Genomic DNA, 17490 nt, shown 5'->3' with positions numbered 1-17490 from the left:
TAATTTCCTAGCCTGTGTTGCAGGCATACACTGGGAAGGGGAGGCGAAAACTGCTTCTCGCATTCCCGCTCTCCCTCAATCTTAGGACCCCTCTTAGCCATGTGACCTTCCTGCATCGTTTAAAGTGACGGTGAAAGGATTGTAAATAGCCTGTAGAAAATTCGCCCATTTTTTTCCCTCAGACTTTGCTTTTGAAGAACCCTTTTTTAGTCTAATTTCAACTAAACGCCCGGGGCACTGATTTGCGCGAAACGTGAACATGAAAGGTGAACCGTGAACTGAATGTCAGCATTCCTTTTTTACCTCTGTGATCTGTTATTCAAGTGGCCAGAGGCGATACATGTTCTAGTACCAAGAACTCAATTGTTGGTCTACGAGCAGAAAAACAAGGCCAACAGTGGCGGCCGCACACAGACTACTCAATTGCAGGGGTGGACCCAGGATTTTTATAAGGAGGGGGTGCGCCACTAGCACTCACTAAGGAATGGCATAACTCACTGGCGAGGTGAACAAATTTTTAACGTGAATACAAAGAAGACTTCATCCCAGGGAGGGGTACGTACCCCTATGCCAGAGGAATTTGAAAACGCATCAAATGTGTTCCGTCCACACTACGCCGGAGAAATTCCAAAACGCAACAATCACCGGCTATTGGGATTTGTGTTTAAGTAAAACTCGAGCAGGGAAATCGTATGATTATTGTAACCTCGTCGTTTTCGAAATGTTTTCTGTCGGCACAACGCAAAGCCGGTGTTTTTAAATTCCCGGCTCCGGTTTGAAGAGCGTTTTCGGAAAGCTCCGTTTCCGTGACGGATTGGTGTGGACGAAAGGCGTAACCAGAGAAAGAAAGCTGCGTTTTTAAATTCCTCCGGCGCAGCGTGGAGGGCGTCTGAGAATATTTTGCCCATAACTGTTTATTTAAGAACATAAATGTTCAAGTTTTATTGTGATACAAACTTTATATTTCCTTGTACATTTACATCGGTGAAAGAAGATATCACAATTATAAAAGAAATATTTACAACAATAAACAACGGATGAAAACATTACCAAATTTTTTATACACATGTACGATTTCTGTTGCTCTAAACACTAGCCTGAACGAAGGTGAATTTACAATAAAATAAGAATGTATCAGTATATACAATAAGATTCTAAAGGATTTTTAACATATAAACTAGACTAAACTCTAAAGCGGTTTTTCTTCTTGTCTTGCTCCTTCGATTTTTGTTCGTACTCCACTGCAGTTCATTGTGAGTTCAGCGTGATCCATCTTCAACCGCTCTATCTTCGCTCGAAGTTCGTCGCTCTACAAACAAAAAAAAAAAATTCAGAGACTTCCCTTCTTAGTATAAATTGTAAGGTAATTAAAAAAAAATTAGAAACTAGGCCAAGATTTCGACAGATTAGATGTTCAAATAAAGAGAGAAGCGCTATTCATAACTTTCCCGGCTCGAGAACCGTGTGAGAATAGACCCGAAACATTCCATATTGATGAAGAAGTTCTAAGTAGATCTGCACAGTTCCTCTGGTTGGTTGTTGCTAGGTTTTGTATTTTCCCGCGCAAATAACAGCCAACCAGAAACAGCTTCGTCATCAGTTTGGAGTGTTTCAACAGAATCTCATAAGAACTGAGCGCGTTTTATTTATAACTACCTGCTCCTTTCGTTGTTCGTAGTCTCTTAGTAAAGGCTCGTTTCCAAGAAGGCCACACTTTTGCCTGAGTTTGACATTTTCTATTCTCAGCGCGTCTCTAACTTGCTTCGTCCTTGTTAAGATGTCTCGTTTCTATAAAAGGAAAGGACAGAGAAGTAAGAAATAAAAAATCCGATTAACTGATTTGTGATAGAACGTTTCCCGTATGACTTGTGTATGTATGTTATTGATTTTTTTTTCTTTGTCAGTTTTTAACTGGAATTTTATTAGAAAAATTAAGTTATGCCACTAGCTGCTAAGCCTACCTGCATAGGAGCCTATTTGCTGCCCTAGCAACTAATTTCAAGGCGCAGATGATATAACTACACAAATAATTTATAACTGAGCCCCGAGCAGCAAAACAGTGTTTAACCAAAAACTCAACACAATACAGCCCATCTTGAACAGCAAGACCAGCGTTTACAAACTCTTCTCTCAAATGACCCACCTGTGCAGCATGGGCCTCCACTGTTCTTAGGTTGCTTCGTTGTTCACTGTTCTCAGCTTGTACAAATTGCAACTTCTCTTTCAGATGAGTTAGAACTTGTACTGTGGTCGTGATCTTCTTACGAAGTTTTAACAGCTCCTAAAGCACAACAAAACCGGAGGGTTGAATGAACCTTTTCTCTTCTGGAAAACGTGTGTGAATGAGGCTGTATTTGAATAAATGGTATTGAGCAGCTCTTCCATGTGGAATTGCTTCCTACGCTGTGCAAATTGCAGGGTTCTAACTTAAAAGTCTGTGGATGAAACCCTTGTGTGTGACCATTCAAATGAAAACTACTGAGCAGAACTTTTAATGTTTTTCCGTTCACTATGCTGTACAAGGTTTTATTTTTAGTCTGTGCATGGTTGAAACTCTAATGTGTGACTTATCAAAAAAAGATATTGGGTAGTGCTTTCGTGTGGGACTGTCCGATTTTCAATTTTCTCAAGCGGAATGTCTTTTTAGAGGGAGGGGAGAGGGTTGAAAGGGGCAAAGACCTGTCTGCTAAAAGGCCAAGGCGCCTAGGTACAAAGTGTCGCCATTAAGGTTAGTGAAATGCAAGAATGGTAAGAAAAACTGTGCAACATACTTTCACCAATCAGCGTGAACATGCCGTTTTCTCAACCAATCAGGAGTAAACCCAAAAACAAGCGACTCATTTTCACGCGCTTGACTGGCTGCACTTTTAGGCGCCATACTAACCTCATTTCTCTCTTCAATCTTCTCGTTGTAAGTCTGGTTTTCAATCTTGAGCTGTTCAAAGTCTATTAGGTGAAGTCCCTCAGCTAGCTCCTCCTGGAAACACAATAAAATGAATGTAAACAATTGCTACCACAAACTATAACCAAAAGATTTTTATTTCAAATCAGTTACTGTTCTGAAGGTTTATAAAAGCCACAAAAAGTGCACAAAAGTATTGCAGTATTGCCATGATCTTTGTACATGTAGCCTCAGTAGCAAGCGTTCATGTTCGAGCGAAGTCCGGAGTTGGGACGAAAGCACCAAAGCTCTTTCGTTCGCGAGGGAACGTTCGCTGCGCTGGTTACAAACGTTGCGAAAAGTAGAAATTAATTCTGCTTCGTGTAATGCTTGCGGAAGCGTTCGTGTCAGGGTGTGTTACGCCAGGCAATTTTTCAGCAACATTGTTTGTCGGTTAAAACTACGTGAAGTTGACTAGCGTGAAAGTTACGGTCAATTGTGCTCAATAAGCATGCTTATGTTTTTTCAATGAAACGTTTTAGTCATGAAACACTTTCCAGTTAGTTCTTATTAATGTTTCATTATAGTTTGTTGTATTTTTACATATTTTTCCTTGGTTTAACAGGCCATTTTTGCTTCATGCTTCATGCTTCATGCTTCAGCCGTGATTTGGTTTTGATTTACAAAACCAGGTAGCATGTAAAAGTGAAAACAGATAACAGTATTTGTTCGGGTGAGAAGGAAACTTACGGGACATTATTAGTTACACACCTAAAAATTGAAATAAACAATCACCTTAGCTTTCAACTGCATCTCTCTCTTTTTCAGTCGGTTTTTCAGTTTAATATTCTCCAGCCGAACCTTAAAAGATAACATTGCAACACAAATTAACCATCACAACCATTAACATATCTTAAAAGTTGACATGAACAAACCAGACCTTTTTGCCATCACGATAAGCAAAAGAGTTTTTATCGGGAACGCTTGAACGAAGTGTAGTCAAGGAAAGACAACCATTCTACGACTGCGTTGCAAGTTCATGTAAGTTAATTATTAGTATGAAGACGAAAACTGAGCATAGTTTTTTTTACAATTTAAAGAATGTGTTATTACCTGCATGACTTCTTGTTCTTTCTTTAGCTCTAACATCTGGTATTGTTCAAGATCCTATTAAAGAGATCAAAGAGTTACAGAAATATTACAGTAAGAATGATAGCAGATATTATGTGGAAACGCTCACTGCAAAACAGCTTTTAGTGACATAGTCTGCACATGTAATGAATGAGTTAAGTTCAACATGATTCACAGTTTGATTTCCAGAGAGAGAAGGTTCTAAATTCTCCATTTTTATTGTCCTTGGATTATTATTGTCAAGGAAATTAGTATTTGTAATCAAATAGTGATGAGTGACATTAAAAAATAATTTCAAAATTATTTGAAAAATTACAATAATTTCCTGAGCCTAAATACCTTTCAATGTCATGGGCAACAAATTATGCTTACAATTGTGGGTTTTTTATTTGTTTATTGTATCGAGAAATTTGGCGCCAAATGTTGCCATGGTATAGATATTAATGCTGAAATTTTGATCCAAAATTAAGGAGTAATTTGTCACCAACAATATTAAAGATAAAAACTTATTGATTTAGCAACTAACCTTCGGTGAAATGGGTTTTCCAGATCGGCTGTTGATTGCCTGTTTTGCAACATCATTCTTGAACATCATAAAGTCGTCACTGAAAAACAATCACACACTGCATGAAGCAAACATATATAACAAGTAGTCCTCATCTTTTGTAGACTCGATTTCCGCTGCTCTCTCAAGTACAGTTTACGTTCTTGCCTTCGGGTGTGGGGGGTGGGGTGGGGAGTGCAGACTCCTTTCCCAAACAGCAGCCGGTTTTGTAGCTGTTCAGTTATATTTCTGCAATGCAAGAGTACATTAAACAAACCTGGATCTGTTGACAATTTCTTGTTTTTCTTGACATTTTGCTTTCAAATCCTCAATCTGGTCCTTGTAATTTTCCTTTTCGTGTCTTTCTTCATTCTGAAGTTCTTCAAGATTTGCTAACACAACAAACAGACATTCATTAGCTATGCTGTACATAAACAGCACAATGGCCTAATAGACTGAATGGAAGGAGAGGGTAGCAAGGGGGAGAAGGGTTGTAATCCCTTTTTAAGCACAGATACTTTAAGCTACATTTAACAAATACAATCCTGGTTTTTGCCATAAATTCACACATCATGTACATCTTTTACATGCTTTTCATGTGTTGGATAGTACTGCACGAGGATGTACTTTTAACTTTGCCTAAACTTCATTAAGCCCCATTACACAAAAAACTAAACCACCAATTACACAGGCAAATATTAGCAACAACCACAACCATTTTATTTTGCCAAAGATAAATATTACCGTTCAGCATAAAACAATATTACTTAAATAGGTAAAAATACTACTCAGAATAAGAATAACTAAATGACTTGAGCAGTTTGAACAAATTATAAGGTCTTCTTTGGGGTTTTCAGGATATGGGATATATTAAGGTAAAAAAAAAAATGCAGATTACAGGAAATTTGGGGGCAAATAAATGGAGATATTCAGATCAGATAAAATGGGATATAGTTATAAAGGTTTGCCATACTGGAAGTAACAGGATGTAGGAATTTAGACCAAAGATTAATAGGATGTGGGATAATCAGACATCCCCCTAATGGAGCCCCACATACTCATCAAACTTTAAATTCTGCTTTTAACACTTACACATATATTTGAGATATCTTTGTTCTTGGTCAGTTACATTCTTTTCTATCTCTTGCTGACGCTCATCACTCTGAAAGCAAATAGAACCTATAATAAGCAATTTTGGTTTAGGATTCAAATTTTGCTTGGAACTTTCTCAAAACTCTTTTCCTGATAACGTACGTATCTTCAAAAAAATATTATACCTTTTTCTTCTTGAAATACTCAGCCAGTTTGTGTTGAAGCTGGGCATTTAATGACTGTAAACTTGATCTCTCCTCTAAAGCTTGCTGCAAAAAATTAAGCAACAAGAAAAACATGATTTAACACAATATAACACAAATTAAATAATATTGCCAAAACTTATTATGAATCCTGATGGACAAGTACAAAAGATAGATCATTTGCCCATTTGGGTTCAATCACCAGCTACTGTTCTGGAAAGAAGGCTGCCCTGCTCCCCCAGGGGCATTTCTCAGGACTGAATGAGACCAGCCTTGAGAGAGTAAGTATATCATCCCTTTGGTCTCAAAGTGAATACAGTTTTTTATATTTTTGTCACTGAACTTATTGTTATTCCCCATCTTTAATATTTGTTCTATTATCTTGACAGCCATCCTTTTTCAATTACTTGTAATTAAAAAAAAGTTATATAGATTGTCAGAAGATGGTATAAGTTATGAGGAAAATGTCTTTTAAAAGTTGTCAAAGTACAGTCAAGTTTTTTTAATTGTTAAATTTAGAAACAGTAATCAATCATATGATAAAGTTGATAAACTGGTAAAAAATGTTTTTTTTTTGTTTATGTAGCACCTCAGAAGAAAGTCAGCTGATCAATACCTGATAGCGCTCAATAAGTTCTGCTCTATTGTAGAGGGGAATCTCTGGCTCAGATTCTTCATCAAACTCCATCTCATCATATCTCATAACATCTGATGAACACAGTACATGTACATGAATTATCAATAAAGAAGGAAAACATATTAACACCTATGTCACACATGGAGTTTGGGTGTCCAGAGATCTGGGGGCTGGAGCCACCAACCCCTCGCACAGGTAAGTAGAACACCCCAAAACCTGCCCTGCCCACAGCCCGGCCACGAGCCAAATCAGCCTAAATCCTGGTTGTTAACTAGGTTAAATTAATGTTAAACCTCATTTAAAATGTACAAAATAATAATTATCTCTTAGAAGGAGCTTGACCCCCCCTGGAAAGATACCAAGAAACATATTGTCATAAATTTACATATCTCATCCAAAAGGAGAACAAATCTGGATACTGCAGTACAGTCAACATCAACTCCCATGGAAATAAATTTATGTTTATAGCCAAAAACCTCAGCTGACTATAAAAATTCTATTAAACCAATCTAGGCAGCTAGGCAAACGATACAAAATGGTCCAAAATCTCCCCCTCATCCCATTTGGCAAGACATCACAAACTAATGAATCTTTTCTTTTTTTGTATCATTGATAGTACCTGATTCAATGTAAGTATCCATTTGTTCCAGGTTGATTACTGGTTCTGGAGACTGTGATTCAGGGGGTGGTGGTGTGGCTGAGGCATCAGGCTCCTCCTTGCCCTCACTGTCTATCAGTGTCTGTTCTCCAGTGGGTGTCCCCTCCCTGGACAGTGGCTGAGCTACCTCTACAGTGGGACCTTCGTCAGACTCTGGGATTCCCTCATTCTGAAAATCACAACACAACATTTGTGAAACCACGACAACAGCCAGTACAGGAAGGAAAACAGCAATTTAACTGACACTGATATATCTGTGAAAAAGTATGAAACATACCAAAATAGTCTGATACATGATTATACAAAATAAGGATGTAGTTGACTTGCCTCTGGTATAGGCGCATTTTCATCCTGTTCCTCATCGACCTTCTAAAAATTAATACAGATTAAAAGGAAACAGTCAGTTGAGACACCTCTTTCTAAATTATTATAACACAATAAATTAGAGATCAGACATACAAGTCATGTAAAAATTATGTAAGAATGAAAACATTCAGGGTCCTGATACCCAAATTATGGAACCAAATCTTGAATGATATTCAAAAGGCCCAGATCATCTGATTTGAGGCAATTAAGATTGACAGACTTCTCTGCCCTTCATATTCCAAACCTCCTATACTTGAGGAAATTTTGTCAGGACTCCAGGACTTGTACCAGTTGATACTTTATTTAGCATCCCTTCAGTTCTAACAAGGACAACAGCTACGCAATGTGTGTCTTGACTTACCTCAAGTTCCACCTGCTCTTGTCCTTCTTGAGGTTGGTCAACATCATCTACTGAATCCACATTCTCCCCACCATCACCTCCCACTTGTAACTGATTTGCCTTGTCCCCTTCAACATCACCAGTTGGTACCTCCCCACCCTCTCCCTCTTGTGATGGCTCATCCACTGGTTGAGAAGGGGCCTCTTCAGCTACAGCATCTCCTGAGGGAGGGCCCTGTGAGTCATCATTTCCTTCTTGGGTTTCTGCTACTTTAACCTGAGGAGTGGGGGTGGCATCAGCTGTTTCTGTGACATTTTCCTGCTAATTCAATTTTGTGAGACATAAATGGTTACCAAACATATTTGCAGGGCTCTCATTAATTTTTGACTCCTCTGTAGCCTTGATCTTCACACCCATAACAAACTTGTTACTTTGTGCATGAATTGTTTCAGCTACAGGCAAGTTCACTGATAACATCAAGGGCCCATCAAGCATGCTCAGTCTTTATTGACAGCTGGGTTACAGCCCTTTAATATTGACAGCCCTGCATTGCATATTAAATTGTCACATTTGCACTCATATGAAATTACTACCATCTGATTAACTTGGTAATGTGAAATTCAGTTTGAACAAATTAACGAATTGACGTCAGTTTTTTCTGCGTCTGTCCTCTTATTGATGATAAATTGCATCATAACATTGTCAAAGTGGCTGTGGAACCACAAGGAGCAGGCGAGTGGTTCCGCAGTAAACTTTGACAATGTTATGACAAAATTTATCATCATTAAGAGGACAGACTCATAAAAAACTGACATCAATTTGTTTTCTACAATAGCAAGACCCCAAAATGGTCAAATGCCAGGAATAAATGAGGGGAAAAGATGCCGTAAACCTGCCGTAAACAAAGATAAGTGAATTTTCTTCAAAATGACGCGAACATTGTCAATAGCTTTTCTCGCTTTTTGATTGGCTACTTAAAAAAGTCCATAAAATCTCATTGGTTAAAAATTTGACAGTTTGACAGCTGAAAGTTAAACTTGAAAGCTGCATAAATTAAAATTTTTATTGATGATAAAAATGAGCCAATCAGCGTACGAGAAATTAGACAGTTATTGTAAAATTGTCAATTGAGTAGAGTGCAGAAGACAGATACAGTAAAATTAAGAACTGAAGAGAAGAGGCCCCTTTGCAAAACTATCTGTAATATCATTTTCCATTTTTAAATCAATGTATAGCCGAAGACTTCTGAAGATAAGCTGTACCTCGTATTTCTGATCAATAAGACCTCCTGAAAATATATGTTAACCCGAAGGCTTTCTGGGGCAAAATTCCGTCCAAATAGAGGTAGAATATTGAGTGAATTGTTTGATCTGAGGTGCATCTGTTAGCATGTAGCGGTGCCTTATTAAAACTGCACTCTTTAAGCAATTCTCTCTCAATCGTTTGCTTGTAGAAGCATAAAAAAAATCCATGTACTTTATTAGGACATGGAACTTTTAAAGGAGACCGGCCAATCGCGGCCTTGAAAAGAAAAGTTGTACTTGGTGTAAAAGAGTACTGTGAACGTTTGAACCTAATTTCTAAGAAAACAGAAAACACTACCGAGTTATACCCAACAACGTTCGCTAATATTTCCATCAAATGCTAAAAAATCGCGACAGAAATACTCACAGAATTCTCTTGATTTGAATCCGCCATATTTTGGTCTCTGCACTGGATCTCTTTTCTTCTTTGTTACTGCTTGGCAACCACATAAACTCTTTACCAGTTTCTTTCGTTCGAGTACATCCGGGAGGACTGGGCAAACAGTTTGCCAGCGGTTGGTTGATCATGATGTTTAGGCGCGAATTTTGTAAATCTTTTGGCGCGCTGTCCTCACTAACGAAAGCCTCATCAACGACGATTTGCAAACCACAAGCTACAAAAACTTGTAAAATGTCTTTGGTAACAATCCCAGGGATGGACGTCCACAGTGTTATGAATTTAAGAGGTCAAATTCAGGTGATGTGATGCCCAAGATGGCGAATTTTGCTGTGTTTCATGTTAATTTACAAGCTAACCCTTTGTATCCTTGACTTATCTTGTAGGTCATCTTCGGACCAATGTTTTCGGGAAAAACGTACGTAAATAGCTATTACCTTTTACCAGCAAATGCATTATATTATTGATAGATGTGCAGTGCATTTACAAAGAGTATGTTTGGATGCCGTTTTATTGGCGATATTCACACGTGTTTTGTTCGAAATCGATTGTGTTTCAGAACTGAGCTGCTCAGAAGAATCAAGCGGTACCAAGTAGCCAACCATTCCTGTATGGTGATTAAATACGAGAAAGATAACCGCTACGACATGGACGGTGTAGCAACACACGATAGGTGAGAAGGTATCCGGTCATTTCGCTCCATGGTTAGAACGCTCCAAGTCAGTTCGCTCAAACGGGCATACAGATTATTTCTCGTTCTTTCATCTACTGCCAAGCCAAACTTGGTTAGCTGAGGTAACGAACTCGGCCTGTGTGGAGCTATCTAACTTCTGGTTGGAGCGAACTGACTTATTGGAGCGACCTAATCATGGAGCGAAATGACCGTCATTCGGTGAGAAGATCTATACTTGCAAGATGAGAATCAATGAATAAATGAATGAATGGACCTTTACTTAAATTTAAACTAATAAGCTTTTGGGGTTGTGTAAAGAAAAAAAAAATGATATAAGCTCACGTAAAGTTCGTGCCTTTCTATCTGGAAATCAGTATTGTTGTAAGCTTCGCAAAGGTGCTCAATCGATCGGGATAAATTGAATTTTTAAGAGAAAATAGGAAAAGAAGCGTCAAATTTCATTTGAAATTCAGCAAAAGGTCCCCATACTCAGAGCTAAGAGCTCAACTTAACTTTTATATAACAACAACAACAATGTATTTCAGTATTTTCATATGGCAAGTTTATGACAAATAAATTTAGACTTGTGAAAAGGAATTTGTAAAGAAAATCTAATCCCAGAGTTCCCCAGGGAAAATAATGATTTCTTCACTGGGTAAATATTTGAACCGAGTAATTTTCCAGCTGAGAGATTCCTAGTAAAATTACCTTCCCACCCCCACCCCCTCTCCTACTCTTCCCTTGTCCTCTTCTCTCATTTTTGTGATTTTTATTTTTTCATGTGAACTCATTCAACTGAACTTACCTGATAATAATGCAATTGTATAACTGATCATAATGAGTTGTAATAATTGATTTTATTTTGTTGTTACTCACAGACAAACGCTTAGAGCCTCTGCTTGCTCAGTGTTAGATCACATTAAGAGTAAAGCTATGGATTATTCTGTTTTAGGAATTGATGAAGGCCAGTTTGTAAGTTTTTCTGAAGTTTTATAATTTTTGATGAAAATGTCACTGTGGATACAAGTATACATTTTTGAAGGTTAACTAAAAGACAAGGATTGATTACCAATCACATTTCTGCCTTAGTTTCCAGATGTTGTGGAGTTTTCAGAAGAAATGGCTGGTCTTGGGAAAACTGTAATAATTGCTGCGTTAGATGGAACATTTCAAAGAAGAGTGAGTATATGGCTGGAAGTTCTGCAAATGACTTGAGGAAGAACAAGCTCAATGAGTTGTCGATGTAGAGGGGGCTGCATTGCCAAGTGGTTAGGGTGTCGGACTTGATATCTGGAGCTCACAGGTTTAAGTCTTACACCAGCCCTAGCTGGAGTTGTATCACATGATACCCAAGTTCAACTCCTCAGTCACATTTGTAAAAAGCCAACTTGTTTGCCTCCTGCCAGTTGATGTTTCTAACCTTATCAGATTTTTTATTATATTTTAATAAAAATATCCATTTATAAACTCTTCACTAAGGTATTTTTCTCACTTTCACAGGCCTTTGGCAGGGTACTGGATCTTGTTCCCCTAGCAGAAAGTGTTGTCAAACTTAATGCAGTTTGCATGCATTGCTTTAAAGATGCTGCATTTACAAAAAGATTGGGTGAGGAGAAAAAGGTAGGACTAAAAACACTAATTGGCTGTATTTTTATGGCATGGTATAAACAATTTTGTTGCATCTCTTAAACATATTTTTGGTGCCCATTGTTTGCACTCACTTTTTTTTCTTTCTTTTTCTCTCTTTTTGTGCAGGATTTTTTTGGTAAATGGCAAGTCTACTCAATTATTGCTGTCTGTGACTAATTTTGATGATTCTGTTTTCAGGTTGAGGTCATAGGCGGAGCTGATAAATACATGGCTGTCTGCCGAGACTGTTATAATTTCTCATCTGTTCATAGCGTACTAGCTGGTGCTCCAATCAAAAACGGCTTTCATTAGATCTAATAATTATTAATGTAGCAACTCTCTCAGGAAGCATTTAATGAGACATTTTAATCTTAACATTGAAATCTTTTACGGTCATTTTCTATTAAAACTCTCAAAGTTATACACTTGCTTTTTTCATACACAAATACAAGAAAAAAAATTATAATTTTTAGAGATTTCTGCAAAGTTAACTTGAAAATCTTGCATTACTGTTAAGCAGTAGAAGTTTAAATATTATTGCAGTTTTATACCACTACACAGTCAAGGCAAACAGTGCTACACAGTGGTTTTTAACCACAAGTATACATTCCAGGACATTTATAGTTTTACTGTTGATTTCTTCATATTGTTACAGAGATTTACTGCTGGGCTTTTTTAAATAATGTTCTGATTGTGTTAGCTTAGATTGGACTATTCTTGTACTTAATTGAACTGTTATTCCTGGGAAGGCTTTGAGGGAAATCATACATACGCGTTAATAAAATTCAGTGGAAGCATCATAGGACTCACTGGAAGCAATTGAAATCGACAAAATGAATTTACCAATCCTTGTGCCATCAAATACCTTACATCGGACCTGAAAGAGCACTGCAACATTTTGACGTGACCCTTATTTGAAGGTGGCACTTAACAAGAACTTATTAAAGGAGAAGGTCACTCCAAAAAACATATTTTTTGTTAACGCTAATAAAAACCTCACACTGAGTTTAGCCACTCACCGAAATTTCAGCCTCTGAAGTGCAGGTTTTCCTTATGAAATTCATCTCCAAAGAAGCCCAAAATTCAACATCATTGCCACCATTTTGAACCGTACTCAGCAGCCATGCTGTGTTTTTGTGATGTATTCAGTCCAAGAGATTTATCCAAATGTCTTCCGACAAGTCTTTTAACTACCATTCTTCGTTATGGCCACTCTTGAGTTGTATTATTTTGAGCCAAACTCCGAAAATGACAGCAGTGAAGATAGTGAAGTAGATAATCACTTGGAAAAAAATACATTTTATTGACCTTGTGAAGGATGCAAAATCAGTTACAGGTTTTTCTTCTTCCCGCCAATTTTGAGTCAGATGGAATGACACCACATAAACACGGCCTGGCCTCCAAAGTCAAATTTTGGCTTCTGCTGTGATGAGTTTCTTCAGAATAGCAGGCACTTTAGAGGCTGAAACTTTGGTGACTCGAAAAACCCAATGTTTTAACTTGCAATAGGTGAACACAAAAAAGTAAGCTTTTTGGAGTGACCTCCTAATTTAAGAAACACTATTCAATCAAACAAAATTCATATTTTGTTGGCAACACTGATAAAAGCTCAGCTTAAAATGTTGCTATTACATTTTCCATCTGCAATATGGCATCAGCTTCTTGGAATAAGAACTACCTTTGTTTCCTTATAAACTTAACATATTTTTACGGTCTTGAGTGGATGTTACTCAAGAGCAGCACTTATTCAAGTAATTACATTGTACAGCAGGCCCTGTGGGTCATGTGATCTACTATTGAATTCTTACTACAGATTTGTATGGAAAAAGTTGCCAAAGACCAAGACACTCCTGTGACATTTTCTATACAAATCCTCTGCATTGCTCAAATATTCAAATTCACTTAAAATTGCACTCGTCAATGATATATGATATAATATGATTTAATTCTCACTAAAACATAGTTTACATTAGTTACAAACAGAGCCCGTTTGTCTCCTCTGAGGCCTGTGAAGTTTATTTTAACCTTAAGTTTTGCTTTGATATTTTTATATCGGGTAGAGGTAAGTTTACAGCAGATTTGACCGTTGCCGTTGCATTATAACATTACAAATAATGATTTTATAGGAGTGAAATTAAATTGTATTAATAAAGTTGAAAAAACCTGCCTGATAAATAAACTGTTTTGATCAGCCCAGTCCGCTCTCAACCCTGGAAAGTTTGTGCAGCTTCCCCAGAACCCTGTAGTGGGTGTTATGCTTAACTGAATAAGCTTTAACTTCCAGGCTCCCCATCAGTGTGAAAGATTGAAAATCAGGTAGGTTTTCAGTGCCTTTTCCTTTTCTCTCCCAGATCCTTGCCTGCCCACTTTTTTGATCATCCCCACGGACTGAGGACAGGGTAATTTCGCACAAACACCTTTAATTCCCAAAACTCTGTACTAACGTGTTTTCCATTTTAAAATGCTTGTCGCATTGTGATTATCACATCTAATGAAAATATTTTAGCATTGCAAGGTTTGCTTGAAAAGTCCTTAAAAATGGAAAAGAAGATAAATAAATGCTAAACTTGCAGTCAGGGATGGACATCAGTGGTATACATTCAAAGTTGTGTTTGATGTTGACTCTACTAAAACATTAAAACAATGTTTATAGCTACAAGTTATACAAGTTAAAATATTTTCTTAAAATTTTCTTGAATTTTTAACAGCAATCCTCCAAATTATTTTACTCCTTAAAATGCTCAATGCTACAGGTTCAGGGGTAAAAATGGATGTAGACATGCTGTAAACTTGAGGTGGGAAAAGTATTTTTGGCAGAGCAGATTTCCTAAGCTTGATTGTTTGCTTTGTTTAGATTTTTTTTTTCATGTCCCTGCATACATCCTTAACTGCTACCTGAATGACCAAGTGTAATTTGCAATTTATACCCCCAAAAGCGAGGAGCATGCCCTTCTCCATGCATATCCTTTCACATGGGAGTACTGACAATCAACAACAGAAAGCATTGTCTTCATAGGCTGTGATACTAATATTGGTCAGGTGCTAATCAAAAGGAAAGCAGACTCAGGGAAATTAACCATCACCAACTAGTTTTTCTAAACAGTGATTCCACAGATGGTGCAGCCCTAACCACCCCCTCCCCCTCCATTAGGGGGGGTACTCCCATATATAAGATATATAGCCAGGAGCCCATAGGCTCCTGATATATCTAAACGTATGTGCCACTGTGAAGGGTATAGTTTTCAGCCAGTTTAGTCTGGGAGAGGGTATAGAATTCAGAAAGTTCTGGTCTAGAATAGGGTATATAATTTATTTATCAAGAAAGTGGGCAGTGAATAAATAATTTAGTCCAAAACAGGTTCTTCACTGGGGGTTCTACATTAGCAATCAAAACTCAGAGGGACTTTCAATTTGTATGATAGTGGTTTATTTGGTGTACGTTATACTACAATAGTGATGAAGTTTAAAATAGCTACTCTGAGATAGAGTAGGGTTTTTGGTGCTTAGCATAGAATAGGGTTGAAGAATCAAGCTATTCATGGTCTAGTATAGGGTAAGGGTTTTGGTGTCCCAGCGACTTTCCCCAACCCAAAGATTTACAGAGTATCCACCCCACCCACCCCCCCCCCCACATCACCGAGCACAGCTTAGTGCCATGGGACACTTAGCATACCCTGCTCAGTTAGTAAGCAAAAAGTCTATATAACTTTCAACTGTATGAAACAGACGACGATTGGTATAGTTTCAAGAGTTGTTTCAAATTTTTCATATTTTGTAGGTTAGATGTACACAAATGAATTCGTCGTGTTGTGAACTTTACAACGCGTCCAACAGGCTCTGGGAACGAAATTGACTAACATCATTGTATACGCATGCGTACACTTGAAATGTTCGGGCAAAAGATTTCAAGTTTGGCTCGCCAAATTCAACATGGCGTCGACCACTGGAAGCGGCCATGGAGGGAGAAGGCAAAACTCAGGTAGAAAGCGAAAGTTTGTCGATGGAAAAGACGCTAGGAAGGAGTGGCATAGATGCCACAAACGCATCTACCTAGAAAAGAATATATTTCAATCGTGGCTTCAGGTGAAATTCATCGCAGGGTTTGAAGCGCGTAGTGACAGTGCGTTCGCGGAGTATTTGCTGTCACAGGAAGTTCGTAGAACGTAAGTTATGTGTATGTGCCCTTGCTGACTTGTTTACTTTAAGGGTGCTAAATACTGTTTATCAAATTGTTCTGTCGTTTGTTTGTAGATCACCTATAGAGGTTTCAAGTGCTCTTCCAAGTTCGAATTTTCACAGGAGGCGAAAAGCCTCCAACCCGCGAAAACATGTGATCAAGCAAAGTGCGGAAGGTGAAGGTGCGAGTTGAGGCGGCATTGTTATTTTTCTCATGTATTTCGAACTCTAAATCATTAAATAGGTAAAAAAAATTCTTATTGTAAAGGGACACAGACCTCAATGTCGGAGAAGTCTTCGGATCAGTCAGCTGTCGATGAACCAGCAATCGCTGGCCCCGATACACAGGCGAGTCAACTTCCCTCAACTTCGACCCCGGACTCAACTTCCCTCGATGGAAACAGCAACCCAACAAATCTTATAACAACTCATAAAAACTAAGTCTATATATTGTTTGCTACCTTACAGTTTCTCACTGCACTGGATTGCCTCCTGTGCGGGAAGTGTCTTCATTTAGCTGCATTATGTTATGAACACAAGGTAGCTAGAGGTCTTGCTGAAAGGTCTTCAGGTGCACCCAATGAGGACCAATGAAGTTTGCGCGGACAGAGTTCGCATCACACTATTTTGAGGTCGACCGAGTTCGCTGTCTACTTCATCTTAATGTATCTTGATGTAAACCGTAAGATTTTTAAAAAATAAACTGCGATAGTTAGTAACAAAGTCTACCAGACTCCAACTTAACTACCAGTTCTCAGTGAGTTACCTTGAGAGTGATAGCAATTTCTAGCCCGAGGTCCCAGATGACTCGGTCGAGATCTCGGGACGAACTTGAATGGTGCAAACTGATTGCGAAACCTCCGCAATTTGAACACAAACATCAGAAATATAGCACAATTTAAAGCGCCGAGCCCTGTCTACAAGGGTGCATGTGTAAAAAGACTTCCCTGAATATTTCAACATCATTTACGAACTTGGTCCTATTCCTTTTTGGAAGAGGCTAACATTACGGTTCGTTTTCTATTTCAGGACAAATAACTGCCCAACTTTTACAGAAACGCAACACAATTCACCACAAATGCACGATACAGAGACAAAGGAGGTATAACTGCTTCATCAGCAATGACATGATGCAACCCTCAAAAACCTCCTTACCAAGCCTAGCACATTTGAACGGACGAACAGTGCTCGAGTGCGTCGTTTTAAACTTCGTTTTCCTCAGAATTTCTACCACGAGACGGAAATGTGCCTAGCAACTTCACAGCCGATCATAACAATCAAGGGTCAAACCAAAAATAGTATTGAAATTGAGTTTTTGGACATTTTGTTATGGTTTTTCACATTCTGGACAATAGCTGGATTTGAATCAAACCGTAAAGAAAATCCAGCAATGTTTAAATACGACGTCGGGGGCGTGTTGAGGAGGCCTAGGGCTCGAGAAGTTGCCTCATGGTACTTG

General features: G+C 38.2%; 3 protein-coding genes across 5 annotated transcripts; 2 read left to right on the top strand and 1 right to left on the bottom strand.

Moving 5' to 3' along the window:
• Positions 1–913: 913 nt before the first annotated feature.
• LOC110051514 (cilia- and flagella-associated protein 184-like) lies at positions 914–9608 on the bottom strand. Of its 3 annotated transcripts, none has more exons than XM_089288645.1 (15): positions 9524–9608; positions 7874–8173; positions 7474–7515; positions 7108–7315; positions 6468–6559; positions 5834–5917; positions 5649–5718; positions 4834–4948; positions 4539–4617; positions 3995–4048; positions 3677–3742; positions 2885–2977; positions 2144–2281; positions 1657–1788; positions 914–1309 (listed from the first exon to the last, which is right to left on the bottom strand). In XM_089288645.1, exons 1-15 carry the CDS (start codon positions 9548–9550, stop codon positions 1190–1192), a joined length of 1620 nt encoding a protein of 539 aa, XP_089144771.1. In that variant the 5' UTR covers positions 9551–9608; the 3' UTR covers positions 914–1189. The 3 variants fall into 3 exon arrangements, with proteins under 3 accessions (XP_089144771.1, XP_089144772.1, XP_089144773.1); XM_089288646.1 differs by having other exon boundaries at positions 7874–8170; positions 9524–9599; XM_089288647.1 differs by having other exon boundaries at positions 7874–8128; positions 9524–9580.
• Positions 9609–9657: 49 nt separating this feature from the next.
• Positions 9658–14019, top strand: LOC110051591 (thymidine kinase, cytosolic-like). Its single transcript, XM_020757642.2, has 7 exons — positions 9658–9853; positions 9940–9971; positions 10113–10226; positions 11105–11198; positions 11316–11405; positions 11727–11846; positions 12054–14019. The coding sequence occupies exons 1-7, from the start codon at positions 9683–9685 to the stop codon at positions 12165–12167; spliced, it is 735 nt and encodes a 244-aa protein (XP_020613301.1). The 5' UTR covers positions 9658–9682; the 3' UTR covers positions 12168–14019.
• A 1718-nt stretch (positions 14020–15737) lies between these two features.
• Positions 15738–16723, top strand: LOC110051535 (uncharacterized). The gene is made up of 3 exons (XM_020757573.2): positions 15738–16018; positions 16107–16213; positions 16300–16723. Exons 1-3 carry the CDS (start codon positions 15786–15788, stop codon positions 16470–16472), a joined length of 513 nt encoding a protein of 170 aa, XP_020613232.2. The 5' UTR covers positions 15738–15785; the 3' UTR covers positions 16473–16723.
• Positions 16724–17490: the final 767 nt, after the last annotated feature.

This window comes from Orbicella faveolata, unplaced genomic scaffold (genome assembly GCF_042242905.1).
Source record: "Orbicella faveolata isolate gen_17 unplaced genomic scaffold, um_ofav_v1 contig_2, whole genome shotgun sequence".
Lineage (NCBI taxonomy): Eukaryota > Metazoa > Cnidaria > Anthozoa > Scleractinia > Merulinidae > Orbicella > Orbicella faveolata.
The sequence above is the reverse complement of the archived record's forward strand: the minus strand, read 5'-3'. Positions and strand labels throughout refer to the sequence as shown.